The sequence below is a fragment of the Nerophis ophidion genome, linkage group LG03, assembly GCF_033978795.1.
Source record: "Nerophis ophidion isolate RoL-2023_Sa linkage group LG03, RoL_Noph_v1.0, whole genome shotgun sequence".
Lineage (NCBI taxonomy): Eukaryota > Metazoa > Chordata > Actinopteri > Syngnathiformes > Syngnathidae > Nerophis > Nerophis ophidion.
Window position 1 is genome coordinate 33,334,315 of NC_084613.1, and position 18,258 is coordinate 33,352,572.

An 18,258-nucleotide genomic window follows, 5' to 3' on the forward strand; every position below is an offset into this window, starting at 1 on the left:
TTTTCTGCTTTGAGTGTTTCAGAGTTGGACATGTGTGTTACTGAGGTGGCTAACTATGATGCGTGCAGTTTATCAAAGCAACAAACAAACAATCGGAAAATCCCCGTTACTGAGGTGGCTAACTATGATGCGTGCAGTTTATCAAAGCAACAAACAAACAATCGGAAAATCCCCGTTACTGAGGTGGCTAACCATGATGCGTGCAGTTTATCAAAGCAACAAACAAACAATCGGAAAATTCCTGTCGTATCAATTCCTAGATATGGTCGTAACTATACTAAATGCACCGGGCATAATAAACACAACATTATTAATATTGCTACTACAGATAATTTGATCAAAAACTCCCTAAAACAGCCCACTACCTATAATATAGGTTTTTTAAACATAAGATCATTGTCTCCTAAAACGTTGTTAGTTAATGATATTATCAGAGACAACAATCTTAACGTCATCGGTCTCAGCGAAACCTGGCTTAAACCAAACGACTTTTTTGCGCTAAATGAGGCATGTCCTCCTAACTTTACACATGCGCATATTGCCCGTCCGCTCAAAAGGGGTGGGGGGGTCGCACTAATATACAACGAAAACTTTAACCTTAGTCCTAACATAAATAATAAATATAAATCGTTTGAGGTGCTTACTATGAGGTCTGTCACACCGCTGCCTCTACACCTGGCTGTTATCTACCGCCCCCCAGGGCCCTATTCGGACTTTATTAATGAATTCTCAGAGTTCGTTGCTGATCTAGTGACACACGCCGATAATATAATCATAATGGGGGACTTTAATATCCATATGAATACCCCATCGGACCCACCGTGCGTAGCGCTCCAGACTGTAATTGATAGCTGTGGTCTCACACAAATAATAAATGAACCCACGCATCGCAACGGTAATACGATAGACCTAGTGCTTGTCAGGGGCATCACCGTTTCCAAAGTTACGATACTCCCGTATACTAAAGTATTGTCCGATCATTACCTTATAAAATTCGAGGTTCAGACGCATGTTCGTCAAACTAATAATAATAATAACTGCTATAGCAGCCGCAACATTAATACAGCCACAACGACAACTCTTGCTGACCTACTGCCCTCGGTAATGGCACCATTCCCAAAGTATGTGGGCTCTATTGATAACCTCACTAACAACTTTAACGACGCCCTGCGCGAAACCATTGATAACATAGCACCGCTAAAGTTAAAAAAGGCTCCAAAAAAGCGCACCCCGTGGTTTACAGAAGAAACTAGAGCTCAGAAATTATTATGTAGAAAGCTGGAACGCAAATGGCGCACGACTAAACTTGAGGTGCACCATCAAGCATGGAGTGATGGTTTAATAACTTATAAACGCATGCTTACCTTAGCTAAAGCTAAATATTACTCAAATCTCATCCACCGTAATAAAAACGATCCTAAATTTTTGTTTAGTACGGTAGCATCGCTAACCCAACAAGGGACTCCTTCCAGTAGCTCAACCCACTCAGCTGATGACTTTATGCAATTCTTTAGTAAAAAAATTGAAGTCATTAGAAAGGAGATTAAAGACAATGCGTCCCAGCTACAACGGGGTTCTATTAACACTGACACGATTGTATATACGGCGGATACTGCCCTCCAAAATAGTTTCTCTCGTTTTGAGGAAATAACATTAGAGGAATTGTTACAACGTGTAAATGGAATAAAACAGACAACATGTTTACTTGACCCTCTTCCTGGGAAACTGATCAAGGAGCTCTTTGTATTATTAGGTCCATCAGTGCTAAATATTATAAACTTATCACTCTCCTCGGGCACTGTTCCCCTAGCATTCAAAAAAGTGGTTATTCATCCTCTTCTTAAAAGACCTAACCTCGATCCTGACCTCATGGTAAATTACCAACCGGTGTCTCACCTTCCCTTTATTTCAAAAATCCTTGAAAAAATTGTTGCGGAGCAGTTAAATGAACACTTAGCGTCTAACAATCTATGTGAAACCTTTCAATCCGGTTTCAGGGCAAATCACTCCACGGAGACAGCCCTCGCAAAACTGACTAATGATCTATTGCTAACGATGGATTCTGATGCGTCATCTATGTTGCTGCTCCTCGATCTTAGCGCTGCTTTCGATACCGTCGATCATAATATTTTATTAGAACGTATCAAAACACGAATTGGTATGTCAGACTTAGCCCTGTCTTGGTTTAACTCTTATCTTACTGATAGGATGCAGTGTGTCTCCCATAATAATGTGACCTCGGACTACGTTAAGGTAACATGTGGAGTTCCCCAGGGTTCGGTCCTTGGCCCTGCACTCTTCAGCATCTACATGCTGCCGCTAGGTGACATCATACGCAAATACGGTATTAGCTTTCACTGTTATGCTGATGACACCCAACTCTACATGCCCCTAAAGCTGACCAACACGCCGGATTGTAGTCAGCTGGAGGCGTGTCTTAATGAAATTAAACAATGGATGTCCGCTAACTTTTTGCAACTCAACGCCAAAAAAACGGAAATGCTGATTATCGGTCCTGCTAGACACCGAACTCTATTTAATAATACAACTCTGACATTTGACAACCAAACAATTAAACAAGGCGACACGGTAAAGAATCTGGGTATTATCTTCGACCCAACTCTCTCCTTTGAGGCACACATTAAAAGCGTTACTAAAACGGCCTTCTTTCATCTCCGTAACATCGCTAAAATTCGCTCCATTCTGTCCACTAAAGACGCTGAGATCATTATCCATGCGTTTGTTACGTCTCGCCTCGACTACTGTAACGTATTATTTTCGGGTCTCCCCATGTCTAGCATTAAAAGATTACAGTTGGTACAAAATGCGGCTGCTAGACTTTTGACAAGAACAAGAAAGTTTGATCACATTACGCCTGTACTGGCTCACCTGCACTGGCTTCCTGTGCACTTAAGATGTGACTTTAAGGTTTTACTACTTACGTATAAAATACTACACGGTCTAGCTCCATCTTATCTTGCCGATTGTATTGTACCATATGTCCCGGCAAGAAATCTGCGTTCAAAGGACTCCGGCTTATTAGTGATTCCCAAAGCCCAAAAAAAGTCTGCGGGCTATAGAGCATTTTCCGTTCGGGCTCCAGTACTCTGGAATACCCTCCCGGTAACAGTTCGCGATGCCACCTCAGTAGAAGCATTTAAGTCTCACCTTAAAACTTATTTGTATACTCTAGCCTTTAAATAGACCTCCTTTTTAGACCAGTTGATCTGCCGTTTCTTTTCTTTTTCTTCTATGTCCCACTCTCCCGTGTGGAGGGGGTCCGGTCCGATCCGGTGGCCATGTACTGCTCGCCTGTGTATCGGCTGGGGACATCTCTGCGCTGCTGGTCCGCCTACGCTTGGGATGGTTTCCTGCTGGCTCCGCTGTGAACGGGACTCTCGCTGCTGTGTCTTGGATCCTCTTTGGACTGGACTCTCGCGACTGTGTTGTATCCATTGTGGATTGAAATTTCACAGTATCCTGTTAGATCCGCTCGACATCCATTGCTTTCCTCCTCTCTAAGGTTCTCATAGTCATCATTGTCACCGACGTCCCACTGGGTCATAATTGTCACCAATGTCCCACTGGGTGTGAGTTTTCCTTGCCCTTATATGGGCCTACCGAGGATGTCGTGGTGGTTTATGCAGCCCTTTGAGACACTAGTGATTTAGGGCTATATAAGTAAACATTGATTGATTGATTGATTGAATATACATATACACTGTACATTGTATAAATATATATATATATATATACATATACAGATATATACATATATACATGCATATATACATATACATACTGTATACATATATACATATACATACTGTATATATATATATATATATATATATATATATATATATATAGCCATCCATCCATTTTCAACCCCTTGTTCCCTTTGGGGTCGCAGGGGGCGCCTGGTGCCAATCTCAGCTACAAGGCAGGGTACAACCTGGACAAGTCGCCACCTCATTGCAGTATATATATTTATATACATATATATGTACACAAGGAAAAAAGCTTGGACAAACGTGTAATAGGTAATGTGCTGACCTTTTAAAGAGCTTCATGACGAGGCTCACGTTGAAGATTCCTCCCAGGATGAGGAAGAAGCAGTTCCAAAGGCCAATACAGGCGTAGAAGGCTGGGAAATCCAAGTTGTAGTCGTCGCAGATTCCTCGGATCACTGCAAGGTCACATGATTTAATGGGGGGGGTGTTTCCAAATGGCCATTTAAGGAAATCATGATTGTTATGATAACAAAGGGAGCTCATCAATAACTAATTTACCAAAAAAGCTCCATCAACAAAATATTGAGGGATTGATCGCGTGTGTGACATCATAGCACACCACACAGTTTAAAGTGTGATACATTGTTCACCAATATGCACATTGTACTGTGTTTAGCTCCGCCCTCCTACAACTGTGCTCGGTAGACCCAACGCGATGGTTCCAAAAAGTGGTAACGAAACAAACGGTTCTAAAAAGCGGTAAGGAAACAAACAAAAATGCTTAATAATGGTGAAAACCACATCAAAACTTCAACATACCAAAGCACGTTTGTTGCACTTGCTACAACTGGGGACCACAAAGTGGTATCGAAAAAGCATTCTCTGGTGCCCCAAAAAATGAGTGTGAAAATCAAACTGTAGTACTTTGCCCTTTCTACTGTCAAAACAGTTTACCTTTTCCCCACCTTTTACGGTGTGCCGTAAGTGGCGACCCAGGAGAGTTCCTGTTCTGATACTTTGTACAATATATGTCAATCTTGAACGGGTTTGTGCTGAAAATGAAACCGTGCAATAACACCAAGGAGCTTTTTCTTCTTCAAATTGCCAGGGTTGTTGCTACTGTTGTGTTGTTGCAAATACAAGAACAAAGTGGTCGTTCTGTAAGGCAAAACCGTCGTCATTTCCAGAAGTCAAGTCAAGTTAGTGAAAGAGTGCAAAGCTCTGAGGCGTTCCGCCGTGTCGGCGTACATATCTTGCGGTAACATGGAATAATCATTTGGCGGGCAGCCCTGGCTCTCGCGTTGTTTTAAAGATAAACCGTCAGCTGGTTACTAGACTCCTGCGACACCCGGTCCATGTATTTACATCTATTCTCGTCTTCAGTCGCGTAGGCTAACCATCAAGTGCGGCTTTCCTGATGTCTTAAAGTCCAAAAACGTCCACTGATTCTTAGTTTTTCTACGTTTCTACACTCCATTAATCTAAAGTTCCACAGCTGATTCTCTTGGTTGATGTGGTGATCCCTCACTTGTCAAACCGGATAACCGGTGCCGTCAGTTTATCGTTCACAACCCTACTACAAACCCCAAAACCAGTGAAGTTGGCATTGTGTAAATCGTAAATAAAGATGGAATACAATGATTTCAAATCATTTTTAACCTATATTCAATTGAATAGACTGCAAAGACAAGATATTTAACATTTGAACTGGTAAACTTCGTTATTTTTTGCAAATATTTGCTCATTTGGAATTAGATGCCTGCAACATGTTTCAAAAAAGTTGGCGCATGTGGCAAAAAAGACTGATAAAGTTGAGGAATGCTCATAAAACACTTATTTGGAACATCCCACAGGTGAACAGGCGAATTGGGAACAGGTGGGTACCATAATTGGATATAAAAGCAGCTTCCATGAAATGCTCAGTCATTCACAAACAAGGATGGGGCGAGGGTCACCGTTTTGTCAATAAATGCGTGAGCAAATAGTCAAACAATTTAAAAACAAGCTATTGCAAGGTATTTAGGGATTTCAGCATTTACGGTCTGTAATATCATCAAAAGGTTCAGAGAATCAGGAGAAATCACTGCACGTAAACGGCAATGCCTGTGACCTTCGGTCCCTCAGGCGGTGATGCATCAAAAAACGACATCAGTGTGTAAAGGATAACACCATGTGAACACTTCAGAAAACCACTGTCAATTGAATATAAGTTGAAAAGGATTTGCAAATCATTGTATTCTGTTTTTATTTACCATTTACACAACATGCCAACTTCACTGGTTTTGGGTTTTGTAGTTATCTGGCTTTTAAATGCCCAAAAGTGTCCAGATCTACCTGTTCAGACGCAAAAGTGGCATGGAAATGTAAAACACTGTGCACCATAGTGATAGATAAAACTATTATTGTCCGTTACAGAACCATTTAAGAGAAATTCAATTTGATTCCTCCCAGTAAGAAGTGAGATACGCAGCAAGAGTCCGGTAGCCGCTGGATGAGCTTGGTGGTGGGAGCCCACTTAGCAAAGTGCAGCAGCTCATCCTCTGAGCTTGTCCGGGCCGCAGGCCTTGTGTGTATTTACTCAGCCAAGGAAGGAGGTCACCCGCTTCTAATCTATGGCGGGGGCCTGATGGGATGCGCTCAGGTTGGAGGCGGTCCCGCTGAAAGATGTACTGAAGAAGACTTTAAGATGCTTAGCAAAGGAGTCTTGGAAGGTTCGGGGGCTCTCCTCATGATAATGTTCAACCTCTGCAGCCTTCCTTTGCATTTTCAGATGTTTATTAATGTTCTACTCAGTCTTCCAAGTCCGTTTGAAGTTCGCCTCAACTTGAGCCACCTAGCTTTTATTAACTTCTTGAAGAGATTCATTTTCATCATCTTAGCTGCCCATCGTTTGGGTAAAAGGTAATTTGCGTGAGAAAAGACTTTCCGAACAAAACTGAGTACCGTATTTTTCGGATTATAAGTCGCTCCGGCTGAAAATGCATAATAAAGAAGGAAAAAAACATATATACGTCGCACTGGAGTATAAGTCGCATTTTGGGGGGAAATGTATTTGATAAAATCCAACACCAAGAATAGACATTTGAAAGGCAATTTAAAATAAATAAATAGTGAACAGGCTGAATAAGTGTACGTTATATGACGCATAAATAACCAATTGAGAAGGTGCCTGGTATGTTAATGTAACATATTATGGTAAGAGTTGTTCAAATAACTATAACATATAGAACATGCTATACATTTACCAAACAATCTGTCACTCCTCATCGATAAATCCGATGAAATCTTCTTCCTCGATGTCCCTTCTAAACAACTCTGCCAACCCCAATGGTATGCGCCGCTTCCTCTTGTCGTTTTCTGCTGCATATTTCACTACGTCCAGTTTGTAATCTGTAGTACAAAATTAATTTTTCGGTGCCATTTTTGTTCAGCCCTTCTCAGTTTTTATAAGTTACTGCCAACGATGAAATGATCCATTTTAATAGCCGCAGCAGTAGCATATAGCAGTTAGCATTCCATGACCCACAATGCACTTCTGCCATGACCCTCCCCCGCCGAATTGTTATTGGTTGACGTGTGTGTGACGATTGCTGACGTGTTTGTGACGATTGCTGACATTTTCTTTATCTCTTCCGCGAATGAGATAAATAATATTATTTGATATAATCTGCAGTACATGATTTCCTCTTTGGTGCCATTTTTGTTCAGCCCATATCAGTTTTTATAAGTTAGCGCCAACGATGAAATGATCCAGTTTAATAGCTACGGCAGTCATACTTGCCAACCTTGAGACCTCCGATTTCGGGAGGTAGGGGCGTAGTCGGGGGTGGGGTGGGGCGTGGTTGGGCGCGTAGTTAAGAAGGGAGGAGTATATTTACAGCTACGATTCACCAAGTCAAGTATTTCATATATATATATATATATATATATATATATATATATATACATATATATATAAGAACTACTTGTTCTATTTTCTGTCAGTATTTTTCTAACCACATGCATGTACAGTGGATGACAGTATTGTCTTGTTTCAGAGTGTCAAAACATTGCTGTTTACGGCAGACAAACTGCTTTACAGTAAACGAAAACGTGACTGCTGTTGTTGTGTGGTGTTACCGCGCTGGGAGGATATTAATCAAACTGCCTAACAATAAACCCACATAAGAAACCAAGAACTCGCCCTCGATCATTCTACAGTTATAACGTCATTGGGCAGACACGTTGTGGGAAAGCGGATGTGAAAACAGGCTGTCCTCAATCTGGTCCGCATGGAGCTGGAGTGGGCGTGGCCTCCAGCTCCGCCTGAATTTCGGGAGATATTCGGGAGAAAATTTGTCCCGGGAGGTTTTCGGGAGAGGTGCTGAATTTCGGGAGTCTCCCGGAAAATCCGGGAGGGTTGGCAAGTATGACGGCAGTAGCATATAGCATAAAGTAGTCAGCATTCCATGACCCTCCCCCGCCAAATTCTTATTGATTGACATGTGTGTGACGATTGCTGACATTTTCTTAGTCTCTTCCGCGAATGAGACTAAATAATATTATTTGATATTTTACGGTAACGAGTTAATAATTTCACACATGTCCCTCCGGAGTATATGCGACTTATAGTCTGGAAAATACGGTACTTTCAGTCCTCCAGGAACAAGTCCCAGGCAGCTCAAAGCGCTTGGTCTTTCCAGACCCTGATTGTTTTTGTAACAGGAGAATCTGTTTTGTACCCTGGCACTAGCAGAACAATATAATTATCTAATCTACCAACAGAAGGGCAGGACTTGGATAAACATGTGGTTGGTGTGTTACCTTAGCTCAGGGGTTGGCGACCTAAAATGTTGAAAGAGCCATACTGGATCAAAAATGCAAAAAAAAAAAAAAAATTTGTCTGGAGCCGCAAAAAAGTAAAAGCCTTTATAAATAGTATAATGAAGTCAACACATGATATAAGTGTCTATATAAGTTATATTAGCCAACTATCAAAATGAATATTGCATGCTGACACAAATCTTCGTTGACAGAAATGTAATATTCATTCTACCCATTTTAACAACATTAGAAAACCTTGGCAACACTTCTCAGAGGTGAAACAACTCCTCTAAAGTAATGTCTTAGAATGACCAAAGGTATACATGTGTGTGTCCAAGTTAAAGGAAATGGCGGGCTGTCTTCTTCTAATGGATTTATTACAATCTTTTTCAAGCTAAGTAATGTTTGCTGTGGTCCATAACGGCACACAAATAACTATCAGAAATGCAGGCAATATTACATACGGATAATCTGTTATGAGAAATGGAGATATAAATTAAATTAAATACGCAGAGGACATAGGAAATTAAATGAGCTTAAATATACCCAAAAGTGAGGCATAATGATGCAATATGTATGCAATATGAGGACATCTCTGCGCTGCTGACCCGTTTCTGCTTGGGATGGTCTCCTGCTGGCCCCACTATGGACTGGACTCTCGCTATTATGTTAGATCCATTATGGACTGGACTTTCACAATATAAAGGTTAGACCTGCTCGACGTCCATTGCTTTCGGTCTCCCCTACAAGGGTAGGGTTGCCCACATATGCGGTCCTCTCCAAGGTTTCTCATAGTCATTCACATCGATGTCGCACTGGGGTGAGTTTTTCCTTGCCCTTATGTGGGCTCTGTACAGCTAGCCTAAATAGCATGTTAGCATCGATTCGCTTGCAATCATACACTGACTAAATATGCTTGATAAGCACTTCACAGAAGTCAATAACATCAACAAAGCTCACTTTTGTGCATTCACGCATAGCATTAAAAGATTGGTGGACAAAATGAGGCAAAAAATGAGTGGCATGAAATATGTCTTTCTCTGGCATCAGTGAAGAAAGTTACACATGTAAACAAACTATGGTGAGTTCAAGCACTGCCAAAATTAGTAGGACAAAACAGCGCTCGCCAAATACTCTCAGCAGAGAATCATGTTTAATATAAGCAGTGGGAGGGCAGTTTGTGTCATGTTTGTCCTCATACAGAAAAGCCATTAAAACAAAAATATATATTTTTCCCCCATGTTTTTCTATTTTCATACATTTTGAAAACGCTCCAGGGAGGCACTAGGGCACTGCTAAAGAGCCACCTGTGGCTTGAGAGCCGCAGGTGGCAGACCCCCGTCATAGCTCAAATCCAGTATTTGGTAGGGAGTGTGAGGTTGGTAAGCTGCTGAGAGATGTCAAAACTGACAGAATTAAATGGGTTATACTTTTCTACCTTCAAGGTACTCAAAGCGCTTTGACACTATTTCCACATTCACACACTGATGGTGGGAGCTGTCATGCAAGGCCCTAACCACGACCCATCAGGAGCAAGGCTGAAGTGTCTTGCTCAAGGACACAACGGACGTGACGAGGTTGGTAGAGGGTGGGGATTGAACCAGGAACCCTCAGGTTGCTGGCACGGCCACTCTCCCAACCACGCCACGCTGTCCCCTTGTTGGTCACCAGTCATACTGGCAGCTCTTCTTCGAAGACATAGACTGATATTTCAAGAGATCTGGGAGACTTTGCAGGTCAGGTAATGTGGTCTAAATGACAGGACCATCACTCCATCTATCTATTTTCTACCGCTTGTCCCTTTTGGGGTTGCAGGGGGTGCTGTAGCCTATCTCAGCTGCATTCAGGCGAGAGGCGGAGTTGTTCATAATGGTTAAAATAGAATAGAATAGAAAGTACTTTATTGATCCCTGGGGAAAATTCAGCACCACAGTTCGCTCACAATAAACAATGATAATAATAAATAATATAATAAATATAATATATAATATATTATTCTAAATATATTCTACATATATTCTACATTTAAGTGCAGTCAAGAAGGAAAATATGCATTATACAGTCTGATGGCTGTCGGTATGAAGGACCTCCTGAGTCGTTCCGGCTTGCATTTCTGGAGTATGAGCCTTCCCCTGAAAATGCTTATTCTCTCCGCAAGGCCCGAGTGTAGTGGGTGGGAGGTGTTGTCCATAATGGCTAGGAGTTTTTCCAGACTTCTCCTCTCTTGACACCACCGCCAGAGAGTCCAGCTCCACTCCCACCACGTTACTGGCCTTCTTTACCAGCTTTTCCAGTCTGTTTGTGTCCCTCACTCTCAGCCCGCTGCCCCAGCAAGCCACGGCATACAATAAAGCGCTCGCCACCACCGACTCGTAGAACATCTTCAACATCTTTGTAGAGACGTTGAAGGATCCTAGCCTTCTGAGGAAGTAGAGGCGGCTCTGTCCAATCTTGTAGAGGGCCTCAGTGTGTTTTGACACATTCAGCTTGTTGTTGATGTGTACTCCGAGGTATTTATAATCCTCAACCATGTCCACATCGACCTCCCTGATGGAAACAGGGGTTGCCGGAGTACTCTTTCTCCTTCCCAGGTCCACAACCAGCTCCTTGGTCTTCGTCACATTAAGCTGGAAGTGGTTCTTTCCACACCATGTGACAAAATCCTCCACCAGTGCCCTGTATTTCTCATCATCACTATCCTCAATACACCCCACTATTGCAGTCATCAGAAAACTTCTGAAGGTGGCAGGACTCTGACTGACAGTGGAAATCGGTGGTGTAAATGGTGAAGAGGAAGGGGGAGAGGACTGTGCCTTGTGGGGCCCCGGTGTTGCTGACCAGCCTGTCAGGCAGTCAAACGTACTGTGTTCTGTAATTCAGGTAATCTACAACCCAGGACACCAAGGGGGCCTCCACCTGCATCTTCTCCAACTTCACGCCCTATAGCCCAGGCCGTATAGTATCGAAAGCACTGGAGAAGTAAAAAAACATGACCCTCACACTGCTCGCAGGCTTGTCCAGGTGGGTGTGGGCTCGGTTAAGAAGGTAGATGACTGCGTCCTCCACTCCCACTCGTGGCTGGTAGGAGAATTGGAGTGGGTCCAGGTGGGGCTTGACTGTAAGGCGGAGTTGTTCCAGGACCAACCTCTCCATGGTCTTCATAATATGGGAGGTTAGAGCCACCGGCCTGTAGTCCTTTGACGTGCTGGGTCGCGTGCACTTGGGGATGGGGACCACGCATGAGGTTTTCCACTGTGTGGGGACTTTCTGCAGCCTAAGGCTCATGTTGAAGATGTGCTGGAGCACACCACACAGCTGTGAGGCGCAGGCTTTGAGCACCCTGGGGCTCGCGGCCTTGCCTGTTCGTAACTTATTTAGCTGTGCATTCACCTGTTCTGCAGACAGACACACTGGGGGGGTCTCAGGTAGTTGGGGGAGGGGGCAGTCATCATTCTGAGAAGCTCTGAGTCTCCTAACTAGGAGGTTTGACACCCGTTCCTTCCGTGTTTTGGCTGCATTCCTGCCAGAACGTATGAAATTAAACATAGGGATATCCGATAATATATAAATATAATATAAATTATAAATATATATATATTTATATTATATTTATATAAAAAATATATTTATATAAATATATAAATATAATTCATAATATCGGACTGCCGATATTATCGTCCGATAAATGCTAAAATGTAATATCGGAAATGATCGGTTTCAAAATTATCGGTATTGGTATCAGTTTTAAAAAGCAACATTTATGACTTTTTAAAACGCTGCTGTGTACACGGACGTAGGGAAAAGTAGAGAGCGCCAATAAACCTTAAAGGCACTTCCTTTGTGTACATGCCCAGTCACATAATACCTGCAGCTTTTCACACACACAAGTGAATGCCAAGCATACTTGGTCACAGCCATACAGGTCACACTAAGGGTGGCCGTAAAAACAACTTTAACACTGTTACAAATATGCGCCACACTATGAACCCACACTAAAGAATGACAAAAACATTTCGGGAGACGATCCGCACCGTAACACAACAGAACAAATACCCAGAAACCCTTGCAGCACTAACTTTTCCGGGACACTATAATACACCCCTCCCACTCCCCCCTACCACCTCAACCTACTCAGGCTCTCTCAGGGAGAGCATGTCCCAAATTCCAAGCTGCTGTTTTGAGGCATGTTCAAAAAATAATGCACTTTGTGACTTCAATAATAAATATGGCAGTGCTATTTTGGCATTTTTTTCATAACTTGAGTTGATTTATTTTGGAAAACCTTGTTACATTGTTTAATGCATCCAGCGGGGCATCACAACAAAACTAGGCATAATAACGTGTTAATTCCATGACTGTATATATCGGTATTGGTTGATATCGGAATTGGTAATTAAGAGTTGGACAATATCGGAATATCTGCAAAAAAAGCCATTATCGGACATCTCTAATTAAAACCCATTCAGAAGAGAGTCCACATCCTCAGAAAGCCAACTTTCAGTAAAAGAATCAGAATCAGAATAGTTTTTATTGCCATTGTTTCAGAACAGATTGCTTTGTCGGTAGTCTTTCTCTGGCGCGATCGGCCATTAGCCGGCTTACCCTTCTCTCTGTTTCCTTCGTATTCTTTGTCCACTTATGTTGATTTAGCAGCTTTGTGGGAATGTGATGCATGAGGTTGGGTGGTGTCCATGTGGATACCGCTAAGCTACAGTGCAGTGTGCAACCCCATGTAGGGGTGATTCTGTCCCTATTGGCGGTGAATGGCGCTGCCAGGTCCAAACATTGTCCAATTACTTAATACAGACTTGCAATCGAGAGCCAAGTGTACGCCAGACGGAACACTGCGGTCATCACTGTTGAAAACCCATCTGTTTAAACCTGGACAAAACATCTATTTAGGGTTGTACTGGTACTAATAATGTACAGCGGTATTAATGAATTAAAACGGTACTATACTGCCTCTATAAAATACATGGAGTACTTACAAGCAGACACAGCCTAGAGACAGAAAGATTGCACGCATTTTGGCTTAAAAACAATAAGGATGAAGCTCTAAAGATTCAAGCGCAGTCCATCCGGAGTCGGTTGTGTTTCAGCTACTTCTAAATCACTAATCCTCGCTTCCAATAAACTATGTTTCTCGCAAGTATCATCCCCGCAGGACGAGGACTGGCTAAACATGCTTCCCTACACGCCATAGGAGGATACAATAGCTCACCGCTAACAGAAAGCTAGCACCCCTGAATAAAAACAAATGCCGAGGGTTGGGTCTACACATAAATCACTGTAACGATACTAAGTACAAGACTAGTATAAGTCTATAGTACAATCATTATAGCAGATTTTTGTTTTATTATCACTATGTCTTTTGTCATTTTTTTATTGTTTATAAATTTCCAGAAATACGTTACTGGACACAGGAGAACTTTAATTATGACCAATGTATAATCCTGTAACTATTTGGTAACAAGTCGATACCTAAATTTGTGGTATCATCCAAAATGAATGTAAAGTATCAAACAACAGAAGAATAACTGATTATTACATTTTAAAATAAGTGTAGATAAAACATGTTGAAATTGTCTTGAAGTACCTTTTAAAAGCGCTATATCAATAAAATGAGTTATTTTGATCAACAACCTGCTAGTCATAAATCCCACACCAGAAACAGTCACCTAAAAGACATAGCATAGCAGCGCCAGAGGAAACAATAATTGATAAAACATCTTAAATACGTTATTGGACTCTTTAAATGATTTGGACATACGGTAGGTAACACTGTAGTTTTGCCTCATTCCTGTGAGAATCCTGCATGTGACTGAAGCATTAAGGAGTGGGACTATCCAGGGCCAGCTGGAGTGTGCTCAAACAACAACCAGGTAGCATCCGTGAGCATGTAATACTGTATCATCTCTTTCTCGTTTTATTGGGTTGGTAGTGCAGTGTCTTTGCAGTCTTCACTCACGTTAAAGTGAAGGATGAGGCAAAAATACGCCGTTACCAACTGTACCATGATGTTTCCAGCTCTCAACATTTTGTGGAGTGTCAAAAAGTGGTCATTGGTAAGCGGACTTAAAATTTCAAATTAGAATGTGTCAAACTCCATCCTTTTTGGTACCCAATGCCACTTCAAAAGCGTAATTGACGAGTACCAAAAAGGTGCCATGGTATGGATGTTATTTGGGACGTCCTTAAGGATGGTTGAATTTGGAGTTTTGTCCAGCTGGAATTTTCCCTGTAGCGACGCTTTTCCAAGATCATAAAGAAAAAAACAACAACATCAAAATAATACTTGTGCTCTTAAACTCCATTCTGACTTGTTTTTTCAAACTCAGATTAGTGTTGTCTCGGTACCAATATTTTGGTAATTTTCGGGACTTTGATACTTTTCCAAATAGAGGGGACCACAAAAAAAATTGCATTATTGCCTTTTTTTAACAAAAAATATTACGATACATTAAAAATATGTTTCGTATTGCAAGTTTGTCTTTAAGTAAAATAGTGAACATACAAGACAACTTGTCTTTTAGTAGTAAGTAAGCAAAAAAAGGATCTTAATTTAGCTTTATTGTATAATTTTCCATTCTATTATTTAGTCAAAACTATTAAGGACAAGTGGTAGAAAATGAATTATTAATCCACTTGTTCATTTACTGTTAATATCTGCTTACTTTCTTTTTTAACATGTTCTATCTACACTTCTGTTAAAATGTAATAATAATTTATTCTTCTGCTCTTTGGATGCTTTACATTATTTTTGGATTAAACTACAAATTTAGGTATCAATGCGATATACCAAGTCATTACAGGATCGGGGACCGGTACTTTTTTAGAGGCGGTATAGTACCGAATAAGATGGATTAGTATCGCAGTACTATACCAATACCAGTATACTGTACAACCCTAGCTCAGACTGTTACAGAAATGAGATATATAATATAAACACCAAGCTTATTCATGGGGGTTACGTTCTGAGACCACCGTGAGCAATTAAAAATAGCTCCAACCCCTCCTGCTAGCTAAACGTGAAAGATCTCCCCTGATTTCGGATCAACATTTAAAATAAAAGCGAGCGTTGTAATTATTATATTAGAGTCAGCACCAACAAACCTCCCCATCTTGATTGAATTGCCATTGTTCATCCGCAACAAAATAAGTTAACAGGCTATTTTTCCATATATTAGCCGCACCAAATATACATACGTTGTGAAATTAGTTTTTTACACAGTATTATTTTGTAAATGTTTATTCACATAACTTAGTTGTTTGCAAACAGTGTCTGTAAAATGGCAAATCAAACAAAACAGAAGTCATGGTCATGGACCCACGAGCTCCGAAAGCTAGGTCTCCAATCAGCTAAACAGACTCAGTAACTCCTCGGTGACGTTTTGATGAATTTACTGAGGAATTTGTGAAACTGAAACAATAAAAAAGAATGCCATTGTAAATGAACAATACGAACAAAGATACTCTTAAACGTGTCAGCATAGTAGCTAATGCTAACAATGCTAGTGTCATTACATTACGATAGCACATCTAAATATGCATGAAAACACTCCCACAGACATCACACATGGGACGCTTTAGTAAGTGTGAATTGTTTTAGTTATATTGTAGATCTTACAAATGTAGCTTGGAGTTACGCATGACGAATCCATGCAAGGAGAAACGCTGTCCAACGGCACTTCTACTTCCGGCTGAAAGCACTAAATTGAAGGACACATGCAGCACTTGCGGTGAGCTAATCCGTCCAAAAGATGACACCATAGCACAAAACAATGAAACACCTTCTCAGTGTATTTGATTGTTTTTTTTGCTAAACTTCTTGTATTACGGCGGTAAGTCAAGAACAATCCGTACATGAGCCTCGCGGTTTTATAAAAAGAAAAGTAGCGTCTTACAGTCCAGATTTTACAGTAATCCAGGTTAAAACCCTAAATATTCAGATATTCAACTTTTTTTAAATGATAACATGAATTGGTGAAACAGTGGTCCTTTAGTCCCTTGGTCTTTTCGAAAACGCAGTCTTTGTCTCCTGTCTATAAATAATACTACGCTAGTAAATTGTTGCTTGCGTGTCCACATCAATCAAGCGGTGTCTGAAATCTCCATCCAGGCTCATATATTGTTGTTGTTGATGATTACACGTTGATTACAAGTTACTTGTTAACTTGGGTGTTGTTTATTGTTCACATAGAACACGAGTGTCCAAAAATGTTCACTAAGGGGCCGCACTGGGCTAAAAAAATTTGGCCCAAGGCCGAAAATTGCATGTAAAGTAACTGTACTTTACATGCAGGCTGTATATATAATATATAATATAATGGATAAATGCTTAAAATAATTGGATATTAAGAGTATGTGAAAGTTTGACCCCTACCTTGTTTACTTCCGTGACGACCTTAATGTTTTATAATTTACCAGAAAGATCAAGCAGCTAAAATGTGCCAAACATGGATAAGTGTGGAGAATGTTTTGCATTTGTCATGCTTTGTAATGGATTTAAATGGGTGTAATTTCGAATTTTCTATAATTGTAGAATGTTCTGTGACATTTTGTGTTGGTTATATATATATATATATTTTTTTGCACCATGACTAGGGAAGGTTGTCTGCATTGGGTCATATAAGGAAATGCTACACTTATAGCCTTTCAGAGACTATTTAAAGTTCCTGAATAACTCACCTTGTCCACTAGTTGGTGACATAACAGCAGCATCAAATTGTCAGACTAATAAAATGAATGCAATTTCCCTGTGGGTAAGATTCCTTTTTAAAACTCATGCTTGGCTCGCGGGGCGGTAGTTTGGACACCCCTACCCTAGAAGTACAGTAGGACGGGGATTCATATGGCCCTATTTGTTGCGGTTTTCCTGACACAGGAAACATAACACATTGGGGGGTTGGACTACCTGCTCAAAAGCATAGCCATTAACCTAACCTAAATATTTTCTGCAAGGAAACAGACTATTTTCAGAGAAAAAAACACTTATGACGTACCACTGATGAAGATGGCGAGGGGGGCTGTCGTCAAGGGGATGACCAGAGGAGAACCAGCAAATAGCGAGTAGACGACACCGCCGATGCTTTGTCCGATGATGGTCTTCCGCACATCTGCACACAGGGATATTAAAAAAATGGAAGGTCAAATCGTAATGTTGGACAGGAAGCACATGGCCGAAAGACCTCGATTCACATTTCGTAACATTCAGCTGTAAAAATCAACGCGTGCTCGCATTTTCTTCCCATTCCTTAAAACCAAGGATGTGTCACGCTGGCAGCGTTTGCGTGTGTGTAATGTGTGTTTGTTTGTGTGTGTTTGCATGTGTTTGCTGCTGCTTCAGGCAGAACATTTTCCAGCCCATCTCCCAAACTTGTTGTGATGCCAGCAGCCGCTAACATCGCTGTTCAAAACAAAAACATCTAATTAAACGCGGCGGCGGTTCAAAAAACGACGACAGTTTAGCAATTCAGACCAGCACCAGAGCGCACGTGTTAATCTGGATCTGGATCCACATTGTGTAAGATTTGTAGCACCTTTTGCACAAAGTTTGATGGAAATCCGGCATGATCCTGCTAGCAAACAAAACTTTAGTCATAGTCTTATAATTAACTACTTGTTGTATTTTGACCCAAATCCAAGACTATTATCGCCTCCATGGAGTGTGACTAATAAAAAACTTCCTTCATATGAACATTCTTTAAAATTGTGTTTGGGT

The 18,258-nt window shown here is 41.1% G+C and overlaps 1 protein-coding gene across 5 annotated transcripts in view; it reads right to left on the reverse strand.

Moving 5' to 3' along the window:
• Positions 1–18,258, reverse strand: part of slc4a11 (solute carrier family 4 member 11) — a 303,990-nt gene that overhangs the window by 45,089 nt on the left and 240,643 nt on the right. For all 5 annotated transcript variants that reach the window (XM_061894871.1, XM_061894875.1, XM_061894874.1 and 2 more), the window contains 2 exons: positions 17,540–17,653; positions 4,057–4,189 (listed from right to left, as the gene is read on the reverse strand). In XM_061894871.1, coding sequence (XP_061750855.1) covers positions 4,057–4,189; positions 17,540–17,653 — 247 coding nt within the window. The remainder of the gene's footprint in view (positions 1–4,056; positions 4,190–17,539; positions 17,654–18,258) is intronic.